General features: G+C 40.8%; 3 protein-coding genes across 5 annotated transcripts; all 3 read left to right on the top strand.

Moving 5' to 3' along the window:
* Positions 1-538: 538 nt before the first annotated feature.
* Positions 539-7,207, top strand: LOC116390618 (beta-galactosidase-1-like protein 2). 3 transcript variants are annotated; one of them, XM_031860478.1, is made up of 19 exons: positions 539-583; positions 855-1,040; positions 1,274-1,342; positions 1,451-1,546; positions 1,628-1,736; positions 1,830-1,922; positions 2,006-2,087; positions 2,310-2,374; positions 2,615-2,699; positions 2,979-3,116; positions 3,245-3,325; positions 3,480-3,586; positions 3,977-4,123; positions 4,276-4,347; positions 4,800-4,878; positions 5,199-5,286; positions 5,489-5,603; positions 5,923-6,039; positions 6,153-7,207. In XM_031860478.1, exons 2-19 carry the CDS (start codon positions 877-879, stop codon positions 6,261-6,263), a joined length of 1,818 nt encoding a protein of 605 aa, XP_031716338.1. In that variant the 5' UTR covers positions 539-583; positions 855-876; the 3' UTR covers positions 6,264-7,207. The 3 variants fall into 3 exon arrangements, with proteins under 3 accessions (XP_031716338.1, XP_031716335.1, XP_031716337.1); XM_031860475.1 differs by having other exon boundaries at positions 562-654; XM_031860477.1 differs by having other exon boundaries at positions 562-654; positions 841-1,040.
* A 108-nt stretch (positions 7,208-7,315) lies between these two features.
* Positions 7,316-13,684, top strand: ilvbl (ilvB (bacterial acetolactate synthase)-like). The gene is made up of 14 exons (XM_031860958.1): positions 7,316-7,761; positions 8,215-8,416; positions 8,582-8,709; positions 8,802-9,052; positions 9,442-9,541; positions 9,667-9,764; positions 9,928-10,064; positions 10,476-10,610; positions 10,847-10,961; positions 11,178-11,347; positions 11,674-11,744; positions 11,851-11,922; positions 12,157-12,262; positions 12,420-13,684. Exons 1-14 carry the CDS (start codon positions 7,648-7,650, stop codon positions 12,596-12,598), a joined length of 1,878 nt encoding a protein of 625 aa, XP_031716818.1. The 5' UTR covers positions 7,316-7,647; the 3' UTR covers positions 12,599-13,684.
* A 1,452-nt stretch (positions 13,685-15,136) lies between these two features.
* fam118b (family with sequence similarity 118 member B) lies at positions 15,137-22,998 on the top strand. The gene is made up of 8 exons (XM_031861133.1): positions 15,137-15,630; positions 16,204-16,293; positions 16,409-16,661; positions 20,166-20,393; positions 21,024-21,152; positions 21,259-21,556; positions 21,756-21,821; positions 22,110-22,998. The coding sequence occupies exons 2-8, from the start codon at positions 16,211-16,213 to the stop codon at positions 22,121-22,123; spliced, it is 1,071 nt and encodes a 356-aa protein (XP_031716993.1). The 5' UTR covers positions 15,137-15,630; positions 16,204-16,210; the 3' UTR covers positions 22,124-22,998.
* Positions 22,999-23,019: the final 21 nt, after the last annotated feature.

The raw sequence follows: 23,019 nt of genomic DNA, 5'->3' as shown, positions 1-23,019 counted from the left end.
CATGATCCCAACATCCCTGGAGCACAATTAGCTTAAACTGTGATTGATGATAAGGGAAGAAGATTGTGCTACATACCCTTTGCTTTTATTGTCTGCAATTGTTGTGCTGCTCCTTGTTCTATGGTGTTGACTTTTCATCTTATCAATAACTATAAAATGTTCATGTGCTCTCAGAAGAGAGGAAACAATGAGCACCCCTACCATATCCTAAATGGGGTAGAGAAGACACAATATCATGACACACACACACACACACATTCGCGCTTTTACACACTCACTTGTGACCACAGTTGAACAAGGTAACCTATTTGTAATCTGTGATTACAATCAAACCCACTATAGGGCACCAGCACATTCTTCATGTAAACTATCATGAGACCAACATTTTTGTGATGCCTCCCTTCTCTGACTGAGAGAGAGAGAGAGAGAGAGAGAGAGAGAGAGAGAGAGAGAGAGAGGGAGAGAGACAGTGCACTATTGTATTTTTTGTTCCGAAACAACAATAGTTTCCCTTATCCACAGTGTTTGAGGCCTCCCAGCATCATCCTCTCTTCAAATGCTCACAGGCAGGCTCAGCTTTATGGTACAGCAATATTTTTTATGTAATCGAGATTTTCTGTTATTCTGCATTTGGGAATTTCGTGTTAAGTCTTGGTAAGTAAATAAATGCACTTTGTGCCATTCATATTCATACTATGTACGATATACCACAGATGCCTCATTTCAAGTGGCCATCTGTTTGTAAGGTTTTATTACAGTAACACCTTTGAATTCTATTATCTAACACGTATGACCTGCTTCGGAAGATTGGGCCGTTTCCATTGTATTTTATCTTGACAGTTTTTCCCCACCAGACATCACCTTGAAGTGAGAAGAATGAGCCATTTAGAGGGTCTGAGGGCCAACTCCTCTCAGTTCACACTGGAGGGAGAACGCTTCCGTATCCTGGGGGGCTCCATCCATTACTTCCGTGTACCCAGAGCCTACTGGGAGGACCGGCTGCTGAAGATGAAGGCCTGTGGCCTCAACACTCTCACCACGTAGGCTCCCACTGCACCTTGACTCTGCCTCATATCAAAGGATTATCACCGTTCTGTTTCTGAAGAAGGTCAAACACAGATCAGGTTAAATCAGATGTGTTTGTATGAAATGGCTTACGAAACTCTTCACCTTAAAATGAAATAGAAACAAAGGAAATATGAGGATTTTTACGAGCCACTGGACACTATTGCTTCGAAGCTACAAAGAATTGTTTTCCTGCTTGCTTCTTCAGATATGTGCCATGGAATCTGCATGAGCCTGAGAGAGGAACGTTCAACTTTCAGGATCAGTTGGACCTCAAGTAAGGCTTTTATGTTCTGTTTCTTCTTCTTTGTAGATTTAAATATTCCCAAAAGACTTGCAGGACAGTACTTTTTGAAATGAGGGAAAATGTGTCTGCATCTTTCAGGGCCTACGTCAGTTTAGCTGCAGAGATGGGTCTGTGGGTGATCCTGTGTCCTGGACCTTACATCTGCGCTGAATGGGACTTGGGCGGGTTACCTAGGTAAGACCATTTGCCTATTCCTTTAAAATATTGCCATATATCAGTAGTATTGCCAAGAAGCTCTTGTCACTTTTCTTTCAGCTGGTTGTTACAAGATAAAGGCATGCGGTTGAGGACAACTTATCCTGGATTTGTAGATGCTGTCAACCTGTACTTTGACAAGCTTGTCTCAGTTATCAAACCTCTGATGGTAAATTAAACTCACAGCTTTGTTATAATATTTCCTGAAAGAACAATTGGAAATTCAAAGAGACTGACTATTTTTCCTTGTTTGTATTCTCAGTTTGAAGAGGGAGGCCCAATCATTGCAGTCCAAGTTGAGAACGAATATGGTTCATATGCCAAAGATGAGAAATACATGCCATTTATACAGAATGTGAGTTTACCAATGCATTGCAATGTTTACATTTAACTGATATTTGCATTATAATGAAATTCATTTAGAATATCTTTCTGCAGTGTCTCCAGTCCAGAGGGATCAAGGAGCTCCTGCTGACTTCAGACAACTGGGAGGGCCTGAGATATGCAGGGATGGAGGGAGGTGATGAAGATAACTAACCCTTGAGTCAAAAGGGCAGTGTTTTGTAGTAGTTTGTAATTTATCTCTTAAAGTGTATTATATTTCAGAATATTGTATTTTATTATGATTGAATTCTTCTTCTACTTATATGAGAAAAACGTTATTTTGAAGATTACTGTTCATAATATACTTTGTCATTGTTTGACTTTGTCCTTCATTTGATCTAAATCTTGCTCATTTCAGTTCTAAAAACAATAAATCTTCAGAGACTGTCATTTGGAGCTATCCAGCACTTAGCTGACATGCAGGTAGGTGATCGTAATGGGCAGCTTTGGCAATGTTGCTTTCACTCACTACTGACTACTTGTAACAGTAAAAAGTCTTTGCTATTCGTCTTTCTACTTTTACATACTGGCATATTGTGTAAAAGCACTAAAAGCCCAAAAGAAAAAAATGGCAGATTTTGTTTCTCATTGAAGCCTTGCTCTTAAATTACAGGTCAGCAGTAAGATATGTATTAATACAGACATGTGTTCTGTTTTACGTAGCCACAGAAACCTTTAATGGTGATGGAGTATTGGTTGGGGTGGTTTGACGTCTGGGGAGAACATCACCATGTGTTCCACGCTGAGGGTACGGAAACACTTTTCAACATTATTTTTTCAGTGAACTATTCTGCTGCTCTTTTTCAGCATTATTCTGCATTCAATTCATTGTATTACACACTTACCAGCTTCACAATGGACAATATCTGTTTTCAAACATTCAGATTGTCAGTGTTGAGCTTATGGGTTCAAGGACACTTCAACCTGCAGAGAAGAGCATTGCTGCCTTACTGAAAAAAACACTTTCATTGCTGCATATTGCTCTCTGGCTCACTTTGTGTGTTATGACATCCTTTATGGTTTACAGATATGATAGCTGTTGTGTCAGAGATCCTGAAGAGAGGTGTCTCTATTAATCTGTACATGTTTCATGGGGGAACCAGCTTTGGCTTCATGAATGGAGCAATGGACTTAGGCACCTACAAACCTCAGGTCACCAGTTATGGTAGGTTCAAATTCCCTTTGAGCTCAGAGACCAAAGAACAAATGATTATTTAATTAATGAGTAAGATCTCCCTTAACAAATGCATTGCTTCTTACTTCTTATGGTTTTTATAAACTTTTTCTTTGCAGATTACGACGCTCCGCTATCTGAGGCTGGAGATTGCACCCCAAAATATCAACTCTTGAGGAATTTACTCAGCCAGTACCACTGTAATGTATTTTTAAGCATCCGCGTGCATTGATTCCATTACAGATTTCGTGTTAGACTATGTACACCCAACAATTAATTTGATGACTGCATTACCCAAAGTAATTGAGTCCGTAATTAGGATTAATGAAATGTTTTTGCCAACTGGTGTTCCAGCTGAGCCGCTTCCTGTAGAGCCCACTCCTCAGAAGACGAGAGCATACGACCCTGTTGCCATCCAACAGCACCTGTCACTGTGGGACAGCCTGCACTTCACCACCAAGGTAAGCTCCAGGCAGCACGCACCTGTCTCCTGTGACAGTTGATACATATAATGAAACATGTTTTATCCATACTGTCAGATAGGCCCTGCTGGGATGAGTGCAAAATTTAAGATGTGGCGAGCTTCAGATGGACGGAACATCTCTGTTATAAGTCTGTGTGTCTGCTTTGGTGTCTCCATTTGTGTAGAGATGTAGCAAAAAAACTGCCCATGCTCAAGACAGATGTCACACACCTGGAAATCTGGGTTTGGTCATGCATAAGGGTGTCAACACACCTGCTTTTTTCCCAGAAGTATCTGTCATACGCTGTTCGGTGGACTCTTTTTATTTCAAGTGCGTTGCAGTGTCATGCATGCATACATACATCAGGATGTTTGACTATTCATCCAGCCATACAGGTCAGAGAGGCCGGTGAACATGGAGGATCTCCCTGTCAACAATAACAGTGGTCAGTCATATGGTTACGCACTGTATGAAACCACCATCACCAGTGGAGGAACCCTCAACTCCAGGAACAACATCAGAGATAGAGCTCTGGTGAGAGTAAATAGATTGACCCACAGGCAGACACACACACACACACACACACACACACACACACACACAATGCATGCATAATATAGTTTCAAATTATATTATTTTGAGGTTATACAAAAAATCCTGTCATTTTGACTTTTCATGTTCTCTAGGTTTTTGTGGACAGACAATGTGTTGGCTGTTTGGACTACAAGACTCATGAGCTGGCACTGCCTGATGGACCGGTATACTCTGGTTTTCTCTGACAATCCTTAAACTTTGTCTTTGGAGTGAAGAAATATATTGCCAGATGTATTATTCTTGATTGAAAACAATGCTTAAAAAAAAAAGTCAGCTGCAGGATTATGATAAATTTAGCAATGTTGCAAGCCCATTATTATGAGGTGTGGCCCAAATGTTGTAAACAATGGCTAAATAGCCAGATGGATAGATTTAAATATATTCTGATGGCTTCCGAGTTATCCGGCAGATTCCAATTTTGGAGTATCTAACTGTGCTCAAACTGGATTTAGAGGAATTTACAACAAAATGTGATTCTGAGAAGCTGTATTCATTACGTGTGGAGAAGTCTCTGTTATTCTGGCACATTAGCAGCAGAGGAATTTCAGAATGTCTCATTGTAATCTCTCTTTACTAAATAACTTTCCAAATGACACGAATGTTTTGTGCATTGAAGGGAGAGATGATCTTGAGCTTGCTTGTGGAGAACTGTGGAAGAGTGAATTATGGAAAAGCTCTTGATGAACAGCGCAAAGGTATTCTAACGTCAAGTATTAGTGTCTTGCATTGTGTCTGCCACACATTGGTTTATTGTTTGTTCACCTGTTGAGTCATCTGAGTTTATAAATACACATTGTGCATTGCTAATGTATAATTCAGACCTGAACTCTTCATATTATCATCGATTTTCAGACCTGAGTCAAATCATTCTCAACATTAACTTTAACATTGTCCAAGCCAAAGGAAGTATCAGAACAGTTCAGATAAAGATGAAAAATCTGTTCACGAGTCAAATCACTGCCGCTGCGTAACATTACTGACTTCTTCTATGTTTAAACCTCATATTGTATTACAGGTATTGTGGGAGACATTCTGTTGAATCACACCCCTCTGACAGGATTCACCATCTTCTGTTTGGATATGAAGCCAGGCTTTATGAAAAGGTTGGTTAGCTGAATTTTCATTCTGTGAGACTACTAGACCTCTTTAAGGACACAAAAAGCAAAATAGTTCATGCACTTACTGGATGTTGGTGAAAATAGAGATAAAAATAACTGAACTGCAAAACTCAGTTATGTTTTTGCCAAATCCTTCTTGGGTCATAATTTGATTACAGTTTCACATAAATCTTTGATCTTTTTTCAGATTAATGAGTTCAGGTCAGTGGAAGTCTGACTTCAAGTCGCCGTCTATTCCAGGATTTTTCCAGGCCAGACTGTATGTAGATGGTCCTCCCAGAGACACCTTCATCAGACTCCCTGTATGTAATATTTTACGTTGATCTATTATAGCTATAGGGAATTTCTTATATTGATTTACTATTTCTTATATTTATGAATTATCTATGATTTGTAATACAGTAACTTGCATGCATGTATAATAAAATCATATACAGTATTATGATGTATCTTAGTGTTATATATCTGTATATTTGATCTAATTAAAACATTTTGAATCTATTTAACACATTCTGATGCCTTACATTTTACTGCTCTACACCACTGTTTTACTGTTGAGGTATTTTAATACAGTTTGGAAAACAAACCTTTTACTGACTGTACCAGTGCTTCCATTCACAGGGTTGGGGTAAAGGAGTCGTGTTTGTTAATGGGCAGAACCTCGGACGCCATTGGTGCATTGGTCCCCAGCTTTTCCTTTATCTCCCAGGAACTTGGCTCAGAAGTGGAGAGAATCAGGTATACCCATGTAAATGAATGATATATGTAATATATGAAGTTTTTCTAGAAAATTGGTGGAAGATTGTGTATGTACAATATGTAGAATAAGTATTTTTGATGTTCTCTTTTAGATAATCGTTTTTGAGGAACAAAAAGTGGATGACAAAATACTGTTTGCTGAAAATCCCGAACATGGAAGGACAATTGATGTCTATAAACTCCCCTTTTGCACTCTGCTGTGAAGATAATGTACAGCAACAACACAAGCAGTTCTATGCACACACATTGTGGGACAGTTTATTGATACTGGCAGTTACTGTGATGTGATTTAAAGCTATTAATTCACTAAACATATATTCAATTGCTATTGTGCAACAGTGTGGTGATTCTTTTTCTTCAAATGTTAAGTGAAATGTTGCCATTGATTCTGTTGCCTTACATTCAACAATGCACCAGCATTGTTTGATTCATCTTGTTTTCTCATTTTAGTTTTCATATTCATTATACTCTGATTAGAAATAATGGTATTAATTCTCTCTTTTCAATTTCTGTGTGTGCACAAGGCCCTACAGTCTCATGCCATTATGCTAGATTAATGTTCAGATTGTTCAATAAAGCTCCTTTAAAGTTTCACAAGTTAGTTTGGTTTGGACATTGTGGGACTATATATTTTACATATGTAACATTTTTATGTATATTTACTCTTTGAAATTGAAAGAAGGCACTTGTTAACTACTTATTAATAAGGCCGACCAGGGCCGTCATTGGCAAAGATCAATAAAGGTAGTCTTAATTTTGTCCCTTACCCTTCGCCATACAAAAGACACCTATCCCTATCCACACACAGCCAAATCAATTTCACAATTTTAAGCGGAAACGAAGTTGTCCGTTCTTTCATAATAAAGGTTATTTGTAGTAATGGCCAGCGTGATCACATGTAGACTCAATTTCTGAGAAGTTATGTTGACATAATAGTCTTCCATTACGTATATGAATATATGTGAATATGGGTATGCATATAGTTGTTACGGAAGTGTCATGCATTCACTTGAAAATAAATATTTGCCCTGTTTTTCTGAATTAATATTACATTATTTATTTCAGGAAAAAAACAGCAGATTTTTTTCCAATGAAAACTTTCCTTAGAATTACCGAGGTAAGCATCTGGTCAATTTAAAACAACAGGGCGAATATAATTTCTCAAGTGAAGGCATTATGCCTCTCTAATACGGGCACTTTGTTCCCATGGGTTTATTCTGAAAATAATAACCAGAAGTTGTAAATGTAGTTCTAGCTAGCTTGACCTGTAAATATATCCGCTGGTGTTCCTGTGTCGGCACAGCAATTGCAGGAAGAGCGCTCAGTCATTGCAAGTTGCAGAAGAACCGAATGGATTCTCTTAACAGCATTTTATCAGTAACTTAATATTAGCTCATTTTAAAGGGAATGCACTGATACAATTAAAGACTTTCGAAATGCGGGTATAGCGGTTTGTGAGAGCAGCTCCACTGTGCCTTAGCCTAGCCGAGCTGACCTGCTGAACTGGACCAGTTAAAGTAGGTTTAGATATTAACTCAAGCTAAGTTGAGTTTTTATAAAGTAAAGGTTTGCTTCCTGCATCCAGACATGGAGTCATGTGGAGCCATTGGCACCGTTCTCGGATGCTCTGCGGGCATTGCGATGGCTGTGCTTGTGTTTGCAGCCTACAAACTTGGCTTACTGTACCAGTTGTTTCACAAGGTAGGTTGACACAACTCAACAATTGTAAATTCTATGCTTTTTGCCCATTCCTTTGCTCCACATGTATACTATCTTAAAACGTGTTGCACGGATCAGTCATTGCAAATACACCTGCATGATAGAGAACCACTTGTATTCTGTGTGCAGGCTGTCACAGGTGAAAGGTAAGACGGCCTCTATTCACGTAAACTTTGACCAGCCTTGTGGTTTTAGCACCAAGGCTTTCACAACACCCTGGTTGTTTGTGCGATTGCACAAAGACCAGCGGTACTTCACCCCTGTGAGCCTGAACAATGTGTGATTGTTGTGAAAGACTGGTGGAGAGAGGAGATAAATGACAGGTGACCCTCAGAGGGGTTGTCACATAATCTTTTACTTTGGTAAATCAGTATGAATTATTTGATTATCTTCTTTCCTGACTCAACTTTTATTTTGTCCTCTGACTCACTGCAGACTGAGACGAAGAGCCCGCGACATGGTGGTGAGAGTGTGGCAGAGGTGCTCCGCGCCCACGGGGTCAAGTACTTGTTCACACTCGTCGGCGGACACATCTCGCCCATCCTGGTGGCTTGTGAGAAGGTGGGCATCCGCATCGTGGACACTAGACATGAGGCCACCGCTGTCTTCGCTGCTGATGCTGTGGCGAGACTCTCAGGTGCAGCTTTATGTTACACGATTAGATAAATGTATGACTCGTGAGTCTTATTTGAGCCCTGCCTGGTTTTGCATGCTGTCTTAGTTTCTAGTTAGCTCCATGAGTCAGTAATGTGTGTGTTTTGGGGGCAGGTTGATAGCTATCTTGATTGTTTCCCCCCTCCAGGCACTGTTGGTGTGGCAGCAGTGACTGCTGGCCCAGGCCTCACTAACACAGTGACAGCTGTGAAGAATGCGCAGATGGCTGAATCTCCATTGCTGCTCATGGGAGGAGCTGCTGGCACAATGCTTCAAGTATGATGGTCCTTTAAATGTGTTGGACTTCATCTTGGCTCTTTCTCAACCTCGGCGTCTAACGTCTTCATCAACTGTGTTTTGTGGGACAGGGCAGAGGAGCGCTGCAAGATATCGACCAGATGTCTCTCTTCAAGCCGCTGTGTAAGTTCTGCGCCTCCATCAGGACCATCAGGGAGATCGTGCCTACCGTCAGGAAAGCCCTGGCCATCGCCCAGTCGGGGACTCCCGGTCCTGTTTTCATAGAGTTCCCCATCGACACGCTCTACCCCTACCATCTTGTGTCCAAAGAGTTTGGAGTTAAGAACCCTCCCAAAGGCCTGATGGGCAAAGTTGTCTCATGGTGTGTTAGCGTGTCTTCTACACACTGCACATTACTAGTTTGTGAATGTAAAATGCACACAAAATGAACAGAGAATAGAAGACCAATTGACTTGACATGATAATATGAGATTGCATGAAACATAAAGTTTGAAGAGTACTGTATACATAACTTAAATCAGCAGCTTTATGCATGAATTGAGATGAGCATTGGTACCTTGTTAACATAAATGAACACATACCTTTATAAACGTATCATCTTTGGTGTGAGTCTGACCTGGATCTTTTATACAACCTGGAACTTTTTGTGCTTTTTCTCTCTCCCACGATTCACTCTCGTCTGTCAAATACAGGCAACAATTAAATATTGCATCTAAAATGATTTCACATGATGATCTGATTTCTTGTAAGGTACCTCACTAACCACCTCATGAACCTCTTTGCTGGAGCCTGGGAGACCAGAGATGTGTCTCCGCTTCCTGTTGACATCCCACAAGCCACCGACGATCAGGTGAGACCGCTCTTAAAGGCTTGATGTAATCGTTTTTAGTGAAATACATTACAGTCAGTGACAGTCCCTTTGTACACTATTAAGATGACTAAGAGTTTTTGTTTTTTTAATTAAATACAATTCAGGTACAAAAGTGCATCGAGCTGGTGAGTCGAGCCAAGAAGCCTGTTATTCTGCTGGGTAGCCAAGCAACTCTACCTCCAACCCCGGCCGATGACATTAGGTAAAGAACAATGTGTCTACTTTTCTATCCTGTGTCTTGTTTTTTCTGGCACTGTTTACTATTTATTAAAATACTCAACCTATGTGCCTTTCATTAGTTTTCGCATTAGAATTTGACATTTTACAATGCTAATCTGGGCAAACCTGTTTTTCTTGCTTTATAGGAAGACATTGGAGGACCTGGGCATCCCCTGCTTCCTTGGGGGAATGTCCCGCGGCATGCTGGGTAAAGACAGCCCCATCCACATCAGACAGAACAGGCGAGATGCCCTGAAGGAGGCCGACTTGGTGCTCTTAGCAGGTCAGGCATACAGTTTTGCAGTTTAAATCCTATATGGTAACATGCTTTAACATATATATATATTACTTAATAATCAAACAAAACAAAATTACAGAATATGACTAGTTAACATAAGATAAAAGGGGTGGGGGGGTCATTGATTAACACAGTTATACGGTGGATATGTGTTATTACCTGAATACTGTAGAAATTAATACAAATGTATTAGAAATAATTTAGATTCTTCAAGGGTTCACAGAATAACAGCTGTTCCTTGCTATAAATGAACTCTAAACTGACTCTGAAAGTTACTCCATGGTTGTTGAAATACTGTCTGGAGGTTGACCTGCATTAGAAGCCAGCAAAGCTTCAGGCTGTCCAGAATTCCTTGAGAAATGTACAGGAAGTGAACATTGCGTGTTGCGTTTGCAGGCACTGTGTGTGACTTCCGGCTGAGCTACGGCAGCGTTCTCAACAGACGCAGTAAGATCATCGCAATCAACAGAGATAAGACGCAGCTGCTGAAAAACTCCGATATGTTCTGGAAACCAACAATGGCAATTCAGGGTATGTTCACAAGTCACCGTCACGATGCGTGATCGTGATTAATGTAACCACGTGTCATTGGTGAAGAATATTTCATTAAAAATACAACATTTTTGTTACTTGCTCCAATTTCTACACTGAACACTTTATATAATTTGAGATTACAGAGTGGTCAAAAACAAAAAAGGGTTGGACCATATGTCAAATACATCCGTTAAACGTGCAGAGTCTACAATGTGTGTATTGCTTTGTTTTAGGTGATGCTGGCTCATTCTTAGTACGGCTTTCCAAAGGCCTGAAGGGCCATCGCTGTCCAGAGGAATGGCCTCAGAGGCTCAAAGCAGGAGATATCACCAAAGACAATGTAAACAGGTAAGCGGAGGGGATGATGTGTCAGCACACATTGTAAAAAAACATCTGTTAAACCTCTGTTCCCTATGATCAATAAAGGCCCTGATTAGATCTTAAATAATGAGAAAGCAAACACAATTGTATCAGTTATTGTAATGTGAATGCAACTACAGCTGCGTAACTACAAAATTGTGTCTCCATCACATAAGCTACAGTATTGTTTTTAATTTATTTTAGGGCCAAAGGTGATGAGAAGACCGACCACCACTTAAATCCCTTGAAAGTCCTCCACTGTGTGGATGAGCTGATGGCAGAGGACAGCATCATTGTTGCTGATGGGGGGGATTTTGTTGGCAGTGCTGCTTACATAATGAGACCAAGAGGACCTATGCGTTGGCTAGATCCAGGTTAGATCTCGTCGGCCAAACAACGATTTGTTGATGAAGAACTGTTGGGATAAAAACAATGAATATTTGGTTCTATAAATGTGAGAGGAGAGGGCTTGCTATTTGATTTGTTGACTTCAGTTGTTTGTTGATTGGTCGGCGCACAAAGAGGTTACAGAAGTGCACGGAACAAAATACTGTTGTTGTCATTTATGAAGTCAAAATCACAAGAGTAAGCGAATAATTGCAGTTAGTGTTTGGTCTATATCACAGCAGTGTATCCTGAGGTTAATCATGCTTTCCCAGCAGTAATAGTGACATAACTTTACTGGTTCTTGTCCCTACAGGAGCCTTTGGGACTTTGGGAGTTGGAGGAGGATTTGCTCTGGGGGCAAAACTGTGCCGGCCTGAATCTGAGGTAAAGTATTGATTCAGGCATTTCTCCGATCATGTTTTGTCCGATCATCTATCGATCGATGTTCACCCTTCTTATGAATGGAATTCTACATTTCTGTGCTTTTCAGGTGTGGATAGTGTATGGCGACGGCTCCTTAGGATACAGCGTTGCAGAGTTTGACACATTCACTAGACACAAGGTAAAATCACCAATGACAATATTTACAGTATCTGCAAATATGCAATAGTAGGAGAATGAATACTGCAAATATATGAAAGTCATGTCGGTATTAGTATACCAATAAAAATAATATTTGTCTAAGTTGTCCCGCTTTAACAGGTGAAACAAGAGAGCGAGGTAGATGTCAGTAGAGTGCAGTGGGCAGTCACAATTTTTTGTTGTGCTAATCCACATTTCCTCTTTTTTATCGCAGACACCGATAATAGCTGTGGTGGGAAATGACGCATGTTGGAGTCAGATATCCAGAGAGCAGGTTCCCATACTCGGCAGCAATGTGGCGTGTGGTCTTGCGTTTACAGGTGTGTTTTCTACATGGGATGTTGTGTAACTGCTCTGATAGCTTGTAGGAATATGTCGTTCGTATCCCACATTGTGACCAAAACTCATTTGTATTAATGTATGATTAACTGGGCAGCTACTGACTGGCAAATTCTATTTTCTTCTCCTTCTCTGCAGATTATCATATAGTGGCAGATGGTTACGGTGGTAAGGGCTACCTCATAGGGCGCGAGGACGAGGACCGGCTCAGCGACATCATCAGACAAGCTCAGAGGGAAACCCGGGAGGGCAAGGCTACACTTCTCAATGTTCTGATAGGAAAGACCAACTTTAGAGAGGGCTCTATCTCTGTATAAGGCAGCTGTGGTTTCTTTCTTCTTTTACCTTTGGCTCTTCATAGACTTTACTAGGTGTAAGGCTCTATGTAGGGTTGAAGAGAGTAGGAAGATGCTGCTGGAAACTGTGTAGAGCCCCCTGACCAGACCTATGCTAATCCTCTGTGCCCTTAAAGCCATATTTCCCCTTGGTAAGAGGAAATGACTACAGTTTGCTGATCTTGTTTCGGAGTTAATGAACCGTCAGTTGCAATATCACTTTACTTCCCTCTTCAGACTAGTCAAAAAGCAAACTAGCAAAACATCTGCAAACACCTGAGTCATGACTCTGATATTTTACTATCAAAAGGGTGACTGTTTATAAACCTGCAGGTTCAGTTATTTACTCTTCAGTGAAATACTACAGCTCCAAATCTGCCAGCATGGAAATGAAGTCTTTTGTTGTGCATCATGCAACGTTCAGGTTCACGTTGTGCTATTTAAGATAACTGATGCATTCTAAGAAGGGAAAGAGTGTAAAGTTAAGACTCTTGCTTTGTTAATGGATTGTACCTTTTCATAACCGTCTTGCAAATAAACCAGTGATTAAAAATCATTTGTGCGAGAGAGCATGGGTTTAAGATATCAAATGCGACCAGTATGCCTTTTCTCCTGTTATCAAACAGGAGTCTTTTTACGAGGAGACAAGAAACCTTACAGCTGTAATGTTCTATATTGCTTGATGATTTGGAATATAAATGTGAAATGGAAAATATTTTTTGAATGTTGAAGATTGACAAATGGTATGCCTTTAATGTTTGATTGTGTCTTTCAATACATTGATATGTGTGGATTGAAAATGTGTCTGCTGATTCAGATATGTATTTGAATTTTTAATACTAACTTGCATTGATGTGGGTTATCATTTCAAATACACCTATACACAATATGTATGCACAATAATTATAACTTATTTACTCACCGGGTGAACATGTGTGGATCATCTCACTCCAATATATATTGCTGTTTTATTTGGTACTATGAGGGGGGTTATGTCAAACCTTTAATCCTACAATGTTAATTTGGCTTCATTCTCAAATAAATTGAATAAAAGAAAGTGGGTAATGAGCGGGCTGTGAAGTACTTTTTGTCACATAACTGAGTCTTCCGTGATTGGATGTATGAAAATAAGACCTACACACCACTCAGATTCTGAGCAAAATAAGCATTACAGCTCTATTCATATTGCAAATGTGTCCTGCAACTTGAACTGAGAATCATGCTGAAACATGTGCATAACAATGAAGTAGCACTTCTGCTTTGTGGCATCTCCAATAAGACACATGCCCTGTATTTTATGGAAACCCTGCAAAAGGATATTGAGTGTATTAGGCCACCTGCACCTGGTACAAGTGGGCTCACATTTTCTGGGTAAATAATGTACTTCATGTAAATTCATGTACTAATTCACTATTAATATTCAACTACGCTATTTCATTTGTGGGGTCCATAACAATGTATTCACCTTGATTTGTTATGGTCAGGGAGACAGCAGCTGTAGCACTAGCAGAGTGGTTAAAATTTGTATTATATGTTATATATTTTGGTACCAACTTTACACAAGAGCATTAGCATATTTGTATGTAATTTGAAAAAACAAACATACAACCTGATTTATACAAGACAAAGGATATAAATAGCAAATACTTTGGTTTTATTGAAGGCTGTGACTCTTGCCCTAAAAACTTCAAATGCAGTTTTCATTTGAAACAGGGGATGGCAGGCTAGTAGTAGTTATCCTGAAGTAGTTTATACTGACGTGTTACTGTTTGGCATACCTTATGGGAAAGGAAAAAAAACAAGCCATCTGGGAATATGTCTGGCGCGAAGTGTATCAATAAATGCCAGCTTAACGACAGTGTTTTTAGTATTTCAAAGTCTAAATATATTATTTAAAATTTTGAAAGTGCTTGCTTTTAAACACAGAAGTAAACATGATCATATAGCAGACATTGCTGAATGATCTATTTATTTTTTGTACTTTGTATCAATTGTCTACTCCAGATTGGTAGATTCCTGAATAGGTCTACATGGATCCCACAGATTTCTGAACGATGCTACTGTATATTAGAGAGAGAGAAGTTTTGTCTCTAAACAGCTGCAGTCTGCACAACAGTTTAATAGAGTAAGCAACAGTTTATGACGTACACAACAGCTTATATATATACAGTATATTATACTGCAGGTCTGCTACGTCACACAATCAATACGGGTCTGGTTTTGCTGCTTTCAAGTGCTCCTTGTTAATCTACACTTCCAAGCTTTAAAATGGTAAATACGTGCTTTGTTGTTATGTAGTGAATACTATTGTGGTATTAATGCATGTTATGATGCAGTGAAGAACTAAAAACTCTAATATGTACATGAATATGTGACTATTCAAAATATAGTATTTATAAACCCAATACCATTAACCATCGCCATGCACCAAGACAAACGTCCACATGCGGTACTGAAGGAACCATTCGCACCTGAACGCATCACAAAACTATAGGCGGTGACTTCAACAGATCCGCAAAACTTAAACATAGACGGTCACCGTAGCAGCCAGGAAAGTCGAGAGCATTTCTGGTGTATACCGGTACTCGGGGGAAATTACCTGACATCTATTCTTTAGCTAAAAAAAAGCTTGGTTAACAACAAATATATGCTGCTTTAATTACTCAGAATGACAAGTAAAACGGAGGCAGTTTCGGGCTCTTGACATCCTCGGAGTTAGCTAACTTAACTTAGCTTAAAGCAACACAAACGTTAGCTTTACGCTAGTTGTTAGTTTGTTGGGGTTTCTTTGTCCATTATTTTTTGGTGATACAGTGCCCGTTAACTGTCCCGACGCTTACTTATCACCAGGATAGCGTCAACACCACCAGAAGCTAAAAAGGTCGCAAGTAAAGTCGTTGTCCGAGATTTTTTAAAACGTTGCTCACGACTCTACTTTAGCAGACTTAACTTAAAGGATTTATACTTGAACGGAAATAAACACCGGGCATTAACTTAGCGTTACCTATACCCAGGTAAGTCACGTTAATGGTTTATAAACGAGGTAAAGTTGTATTTATTGTGTGAACTGTAACTGGTATTTGTCAGTTAGTATCTGTATTTGTTCACTGGGTTAAATACTAAGTTATGCTTTGTGTAACGCTAACTTTCCACATTTGCTTGCTGTTGGGCCAGTGGGACACTGACTTAATGTTAAGAGTTGAGAAGTAAAAATGTTAAGGAAACACCAGCTACTTAACGTCACGCTGTCTGTCACAGTTTCCAGGAACAACATCCTCTTTGTAGGTTTAAATGGTGTAACAGCATATGTCATCATTAAGACAAGGTGTGTTGCCAGGAGGAAAATTATAAATTGTTTCCTGTTTGCGAAATGATGACGGTCTTAAAGTAGATCAAGTGGATACACCAGTTTTTCATTTGTCATGCCACTTGTACCTGGCAGGGATATGTTAATTACACCAATATAATATGGTTGTTAAGAGGGAAGCTTCACAAATGACAGCCAAACGTGACACTTAACCATTACATCATTACTGTACGTAGTTGTCAAAGTTATTAGCATGTGGTTAATCATGTTTCTGTTACAGGAACTGAATGGCCTCCATTGTTGCAGTGAAAACTGAGAAGCGACCTGCAGCTGATAATCAGGATGCAGACACAAATGCAAAGAAGCCCAGGTAAGCTGAGGGACTGTTTAGTAGCCAAATGGTTTGTTTAATGCTGTGTGGGAGGATTTGGGAAGCACCATCTTTTGAAACCATCATCATTGTAATTTCTGCATGCCCCCCAAAGGAAACTGCTACCCAGCCTGAAGACCAAGCGGGCCCCTGAGCTCGTCCTGGTGATCGGCACGGGGGTGAGCTCCGCAGTGGCCCCTCAAGTCCCCGCTCTCCGCTCCTGGAAGGGCCTCATTCAGGCCTTGCTGGATGCAGCCAACGACTTTGACCTACTAGAGGAGGAGGAGAGTCGGCGTTTCCAGAAGCATATGCAGGAAGATAAGAATTTGGTGCATGTGGCACATGACCTCATTCAGAAACTTTCCCCGGTAAGTCTGCCTGAGCCCTTTTTCTTCCCTTGGCTTTCCTCTCTACACCATCCTGTCGCACATGTACGAACACATGGCAGACGGGCTGCCAGCCCACTGTCCTTTCCTTTCCTCAGGCAAACTTTCATGGATTGAGATAAGAGATCTTAGCCTTATCTCGTTAAAAGACCTAAGCTAATACCACAAGGCTTGTTTGTGAGACTTTCTGTTGGAATTTCAGTCAATACAAAGGTTTTAATCAGCTGCTCTAAAATTGATCACACATGCAAGGAGCAGGCTTGTTTACCGTTTCTCATTCAAAACAACACTAATGAAGGCACACAAGCTGAACCACATTAGTGTTTACCTTATTAACCCTCCCTTGCCTTCCTTAAGGTTTATAGCATATTTACAGCACATATACAGCATAATAACTGGTTTTCTATGCACCAAAAAGGTCTTGGTCTTGATTCATAATTGCATATTTTAAACATTAACTTTAAACTAAATGTTCTTACAGGTCAAACCTTCGCTGCTGCGTACTACGTAGTAATGCAGAAAGCTACAATTATACGGTAGTTTGGCTGGTGAGGCCACTGATGCTTCAGTTTCATCAGCAAACAGATGTCTACATTAAAAAATAACTTCCCCCAAACTGTGTTTAGAGAAGCAGTGCTAACGTTTAAATGTTCCTGTTGTTCAGTCTGGTGTTCACTTCGTTCCTGTTCTGTTATTGGTGTCGGTAATAAGTTATGCAGCCAAATTCATATGATAATTGTGAGTTTCCCAAAAAGAAATGAAAATAAAACAAGCTGAGCATCATATCTAATAATATTAAATAGCAATTTCAATGAATTCCTCTACACAATCTCATTGTCATATCTTACTCTGAAGTTGCCTCAGCAGTAGAACATGACTGTGTTGCACCATGTGACTGCAGAGAGGAGAGAAACTAAAACAAATCTTAACTTGTGTGTGAGTGAGACTAACACAGTAGGTAGTATGAAGATAGTGCTCTGCAGACAGCAAAACGAACAAAGCCTAATCCTAGCTGCAGCAGCAAGGGGCAACATCACAGCTTAATGCCATCACAGAATGTAATGAACCAATCAAGCCCACCAAAACTACCAGAAGATTCCTGCCACCTGACTGTACAGGGTATCACCATCCCTGAACATTTTTGTATTTCCACACAACTCTGTTTTCTTGCTTCTTTGGACTGGTCTGGTCTGGAGCCCGGCTGGCAGATGGGAGCCTCAACACAGTTTGCCTCCTGTGTTAGTCATGTCTCATCGCACCTTTGACATTGATAAAGCGCTTTGTTTCTCCCCTCAGCCCGTGGTCACAAAGGGAACAAGCAGCGCTTTTATGGCTTTATCCATCGTGTTTATTTCAATCCGCAGTCACGCAGACACCGGCCCACTGCTGTTGGCTACAGACACAGCAGGCTCCAGCATGCTGAGCGGAGAAAACAAGCAGAGAATAATGCGAAGCACTCGGCGCCTGAGCCCAGATTTTCCGTCCAGACAGTTAAAGCACCAGCCGAACAGCTAGCATACAGCTAGCATAGAGTAAATTACAGTAGAGGACGAAGTGAATGCATTCACAAAACCCATCTGCAAGTGTGTGAATCCGAGTGTTTCCCAAGGCATATGATATGGTATTTTGATATGAGCACATGTTGTTTGTAAGAGAATTAAAGCATATGAGGGTATGAGAGACCTGCCTTCAGTCCATTTAATTCCAGTAGAAGCTGTGGGAGTTTAACCCATTTTTCATGGAATTGTGTATCAGATGGATTATGGTGGTTTGCAGGCACACAGTCTCAGGTAATGAGGGTAATCTCAAGTAAAAAACTAAATCCTCTTGCACTCTTGACCATGGCAAAAAAAAAGAACTAGGCTAATAACAACTTTGCAGACTAGTTTGTGTGCTCAATTCAGCCCGAAAATACAAACAATGTTTTTTGAGGGTCATTGTGGTTTTGCTGATGTCTGTATGAGGCTCATACAAACAACTTCACACTCAACACTGCGCTTCCTTTGGTCCTCAGCAAACACCTGCCGTGACAAGTTCCAGCTACTCAGTCAGAAATAACACAGGTCTACAGTCTCGTTCACTGGAACAAACACCTGGGCTAGATTTTACTATTAGGCAAGGTAGGCCTAATAGTAATAGCCTAATAGTTCGGTTGTAAAATTTCGGCGTTGGCACACTAAATCCGGCGTCCAGCAGGAAGGTGAAGTGCAGTCAGTGGTCTGCCCGCTGCCGACGACATAAAAACCTAGTTTAGAATGAATATTTATAAAACAGAGTTGTTTACTTGCTCTTCATTTGGTTCTTGCATAAGTTCTGAGACAGCTGAAGGACTCTGTGATCAGGATGGCTGCCGTAGCCGTGGATAATGAGCTTCTTCCTGTGGAAAGGACTCCTGCTGTTTAGCCCATTAGAGCTGTGATCTCTGGAAGTCAGCAGACCATTTCCCTGTTCTAGGATCAGCTTGGTCACTGCATCTCTACTCAACCCTTTTCTATTCTTAGCATCTCTGTTGCTTTGGTTTTTCTGTTTTACAGCAGACTCTGCCAGGTAAAGTCAGATTTTAGACTGTGCAGTAGTACAGCCTGTAATCTCTAAAGAGACTCAGGTGGTGTGTCAGATGATACCTGAAGAGCTGTGGACAGGATCAGGATTACTGATGGAGTGTTTGATACAGAAGAAAACTGGAACACATTTGAAACATCCCGAAAGTCTCACTTCAAGTTGAGGAATTTCTGGGTAGGGCAGTGCCAATAAGGGGGATGTCTTCATGAAAGGTTGTTGAAACTAAAATAAATACAGCCTGAGGACATGACTATATATGAGTCAGTACTACAGTCTGGGCCTAGGATAGTAAATAACTAACTTATTAATCATATCGGTCGCAGTCATTCCACAATGGCCTACATGTATTTAGATATTTTACCATGAAAGCAAAATCCCCTAAAGATAATTCTTCTAATGTTCAAACAAGTGAAACATGCCACTTCCAGTCAATGTGGGGGGAATGTCAAACACTAACAGGGTCGGGTTTCCTCCAGAGGTTGTTTTATGAATCAGTTTTCAGTTAGTGCTCAAAGCATTTTTTAGGTTGGAAAGATTGCAAATTGGTATCTATATTTAAAACTTGGGAGAGTGCATATTTTGTCCATTCTTGTGTTCACAAACCAAAGCAGCTTTGGGCAGAGTCAGCACATTCTGTCATGAGAAGGCTGGGGTCCAGCTAGAGGAGCTGAGACTTCACTGTGTGTGCTTCCTTTAAACCTCTGGATCTATGCTCCAATGATCATTATTTATGTATTTTCATTGCACGGCTTTTCCTTCCTCTGGCAGCTGCTGCACTTCAGTGTTTAAAGGTGCTTAGCTGACGATTGATCCTCAAGTATAAGCAGGTAGAGCGTAGTCTGTCCTGAGTGCATCGTGCACGCTATGTTGCTGTTGTACATTGTGTACTGTGAAACTCAAAAACTTTTTTTTTTTTTTAAACAGAGGACAGGCAACGTGCGATCCACGTTCTTCAAGGACTGTCTATATGAGGTGTTTGACGATTTGGAGTGTAAGATGGAGCATGCTGGGAAACATCTGCTGCGATCAGTGCTGCATCTGATGGAGAGCGGCGCCCTGGTTCTCACCACTAACTTTGACAACCTGTTGGAGATCTATGCCGCTCACCAGGGCACCAAGCTGGAGTCTTTGGACCTGACAGACGAGAAGAAGGTAAACACACTATACATCCAGTCAGCTTTTTTAAGACGAGTGCAAAGGTCACTTCATGTAGGGACAGGCTCAGAGTGTAGACGTTTTAAAAGTCAAGTTAATTACATGTTTTATCTCAAATCACAAACACACTAGTCTGGACAGCAGAAATAGTATGTTGTCCTCTGAGCACATGGGTCAACTTACTGACTGTGCAGTTATGAAGTTCCTCATTGGCCAGTTTTAGAGAGAAGTAGAAAACTGTTTGACCTGAAAGAGCCTATTGACCATGACCGGTTAAAGTTCTAATCATTACTCAGCTGCTGTCAAACTTTATAGATTGTACAATATTTGCTTTTGATTGAAGATTAAAGAAGCGTTTGTTTCCCCAGTATACATATTTGTTGTTTCATGTCAATTGTTAGATTGTGTAATTTATGTCCCAGTTTATTTAAAGCAAGGTTGATTATTGGTTAAATAGAGTTTTCTGAGAGACCTGTTGCCTTCCCTCTCAGTCCTGGTATTTATGCCTCGACTCCATCAGGGCTAATATCCTCTCACTGCTGTTCAGTGATTTAGCTCCCAGCCCAGCCAGAACAGGATCGAGTGCAATGAACTGTTAACTATGTGCTGATGTGTGTGTGTGTCCAGGTGTTGGAGTGGGCTCAGGAGAAACGGAGGCTAAGTGTTCTGCATATCCATGGCGTTTACACCAACCCAAGTGGTATTGTACTGCACCCTGCAGGCTACCAGAATGTACTGAGGAACACTGAAGTCATGGTGAGCCCTGAAACGCTTCACTAGTGCTTATGTGTCTGATGAAAGGACTGTATTATGCAACAGTGTCTAAGTGTAATAACATGTATATTACCGCTGGTTTCAACAGCGCGAGATCCAGAAGCTGTACGAGACCAAATCCTTTGTGTTTCTCGGCTGCGGACGCACAGTAGACGACACCACCTTCCAGGCGCTTTTCCTGGAGGCGGTGAAGCACAAGTCGGACCTGGAACACTTCATGCTCGTACGGCGAGAGGACGTGGGAGAGTTCAAGAAGCTGCGCGACAACATGCTGGACAAGGGCATCAAGGTGATCTCCTATGGAGACGAGTACGCCGACCTGCCTGAGTACTTCGAGAGGCTGGCCAACGAGATCTGCAACCGCGACGTGTCGACCAACGGCTGGGGTAAGGACGGTTAGAGTGGTCCTGTTTGTTGAATACCACAAGTACCACAACTTAAGCTAAAGAATCTACTTTTTTCTTGTGGATTTATTACATTTCAGTTAAATAGATCTGCTTAACTGGCTAGCTCTTCTTTTACAAAAGAGTTCCGAATGGGATTTGCCTGCATTTTATAATTCTTTTTTTAAATCTTTATCTACAGTGTCTCCTTCACAAACTGGGGAAGAACAGCAAAACGGCTTTAACACACAGAAAAGCCTCCTTCAAGGTTAGGACTCAATGCTTCTCTTTGACTTCAGGCAGTGGCCAACTTGCAAGAGACGTTTCCACAATAAAAGCACCATCGAAGGCTCTTGTTTGTTTACTGCATGCTGCTAGATAGAAAATTCAAGTGGGCTCTTGATTTTCAGTATCAAAAGACCTGCTGGTATTCCTGTACACAAAGATACAGCTGACTTCGCAGTATTGCATGCATGGCATGCAATACTGCATTGCAGTTGATGCTCTTTGTTTCTCAACTTCACACTCAAGTCCCTTCCTTCTCTTTCTGCCCCAGACCATCACTCTTGACAGGCACACAGTCGGGATCAGTATCAGTCATTTTCCTCCACAGCTCCGCCTTGAGATCAGTGTACTCGAGTCTCATTTCCATCAATGGATTTAGGAAAACTGGACCACGGGAGACCTAGAAGCTGGTTGAGTGTTTGCAGGTGTCTGAATGTTCCTTTATTAGTTCTGGTGTAAAAAGGGAAAGGAGAAGTTTAAAGTAACCATCAAGGCCAACTGTTTTTAACTGTTGCTGCTGTACTGACTGAGTCGCCAACTTAATTTCGTTGTATGTTCGTACAATGACAAACATCCTATCCTTAAAAACCCAACCTCAGTTCCACTGCATGTAAATGTTTAACATTTGGGAAGCTGCAGTGAATGTTTTGAATATGCAGATGATGGATTAGTAAATTCTCACTTCAGCCTGACAAAAAAAATATAAATCCGAGTCCACTGACAGAACGGACTGTGCTGCATTGATTCATTGTTTAGATGACAATACAAAGTCCATCACCTCGACCTGTGAGAGAAGTTGTAGGTGCGAGCTGTAATGTAAACTGTCTGTTCTGTGATGCTCAGCCCCGACACCAGTAACACTTGATTTGCACACTACTGGACCGGGACTTGGGATGGACGGTTACTTGGTTTGCAAACATGATTCTGTCCTCCGCTGTTCAGAAGAGGATGTTTTCATAGCAGACGTCTCCCAGCCAGTAGCAATCACTTTGCCACTCCTGCGCTGAAAATGTTCTTTGTAAGCCTTTTTTTTGTAATTTTTTTTTTTTTTTTTTTTTTTTAATACTACCATGTATTTTCTGACATAGTATTTATAAGTACTACTTTCAAAATAAAGATTTTGGTATCCCATTTGTCGTGTTTGCATTTCTAACGACGATCACACTAACATACGACAGAAC

Source organism: Anarrhichthys ocellatus, unplaced genomic scaffold, assembly GCF_004355925.1.
Source record: "Anarrhichthys ocellatus isolate YVR2014 unplaced genomic scaffold, GSC_Weel_1.0 scaffold24, whole genome shotgun sequence".
Lineage (NCBI taxonomy): Eukaryota > Metazoa > Chordata > Actinopteri > Perciformes > Anarhichadidae > Anarrhichthys > Anarrhichthys ocellatus.
The sequence above is the reverse complement of the archived record's forward strand: the minus strand, read 5'-3'. Positions and strand labels throughout refer to the sequence as shown.

Coding starts and splice junctions, on each gene's coding strand:
- LOC116390618 (XM_031860478.1), top strand. CDS start 877: ATGAGCCATTTAGAGGGTCTGAGGGCCAACTCCTCTCAGTTCACACTG. Junction 4,124..4,275: donor ACATCAGAGATAGAGCTCTG/GTGAGAGTAAAT, acceptor CATGTTCTCTAG/GTTTTTGTGGACAGACAATG. Junction 6,040..6,152: donor TCAGAAGTGGAGAGAATCAG/GTATACCCATGT, acceptor GTTCTCTTTTAG/ATAATCGTTTTTGAGGAACA.
- ilvbl (XM_031860958.1), top strand. CDS start 7,648: ATGGAGTCATGTGGAGCCATTGGCACCGTTCTCGGATGCTCTGCGGGC. Junction 10,065..10,475: donor CGACTTGGTGCTCTTAGCAG/GTCAGGCATACA, acceptor TTGCGTTTGCAG/GCACTGTGTGTGACTTCCGG. Junction 10,611..10,846: donor ACCAACAATGGCAATTCAGG/GTATGTTCACAA, acceptor GCTTTGTTTTAG/GTGATGCTGGCTCATTCTTA.
- fam118b (XM_031861133.1), top strand. CDS start 16,211: ATGGCCTCCATTGTTGCAGTGAAAACTGAGAAGCGACCTGCAGCTGAT. Junction 16,662..20,165: donor TCATTCAGAAACTTTCCCCG/GTAAGTCTGCCT, acceptor TTTTTTAAACAG/AGGACAGGCAACGTGCGATC. Junction 20,394..21,023: donor ACCTGACAGACGAGAAGAAG/GTAAACACACTA, acceptor GTGTGTGTCCAG/GTGTTGGAGTGGGCTCAGGA.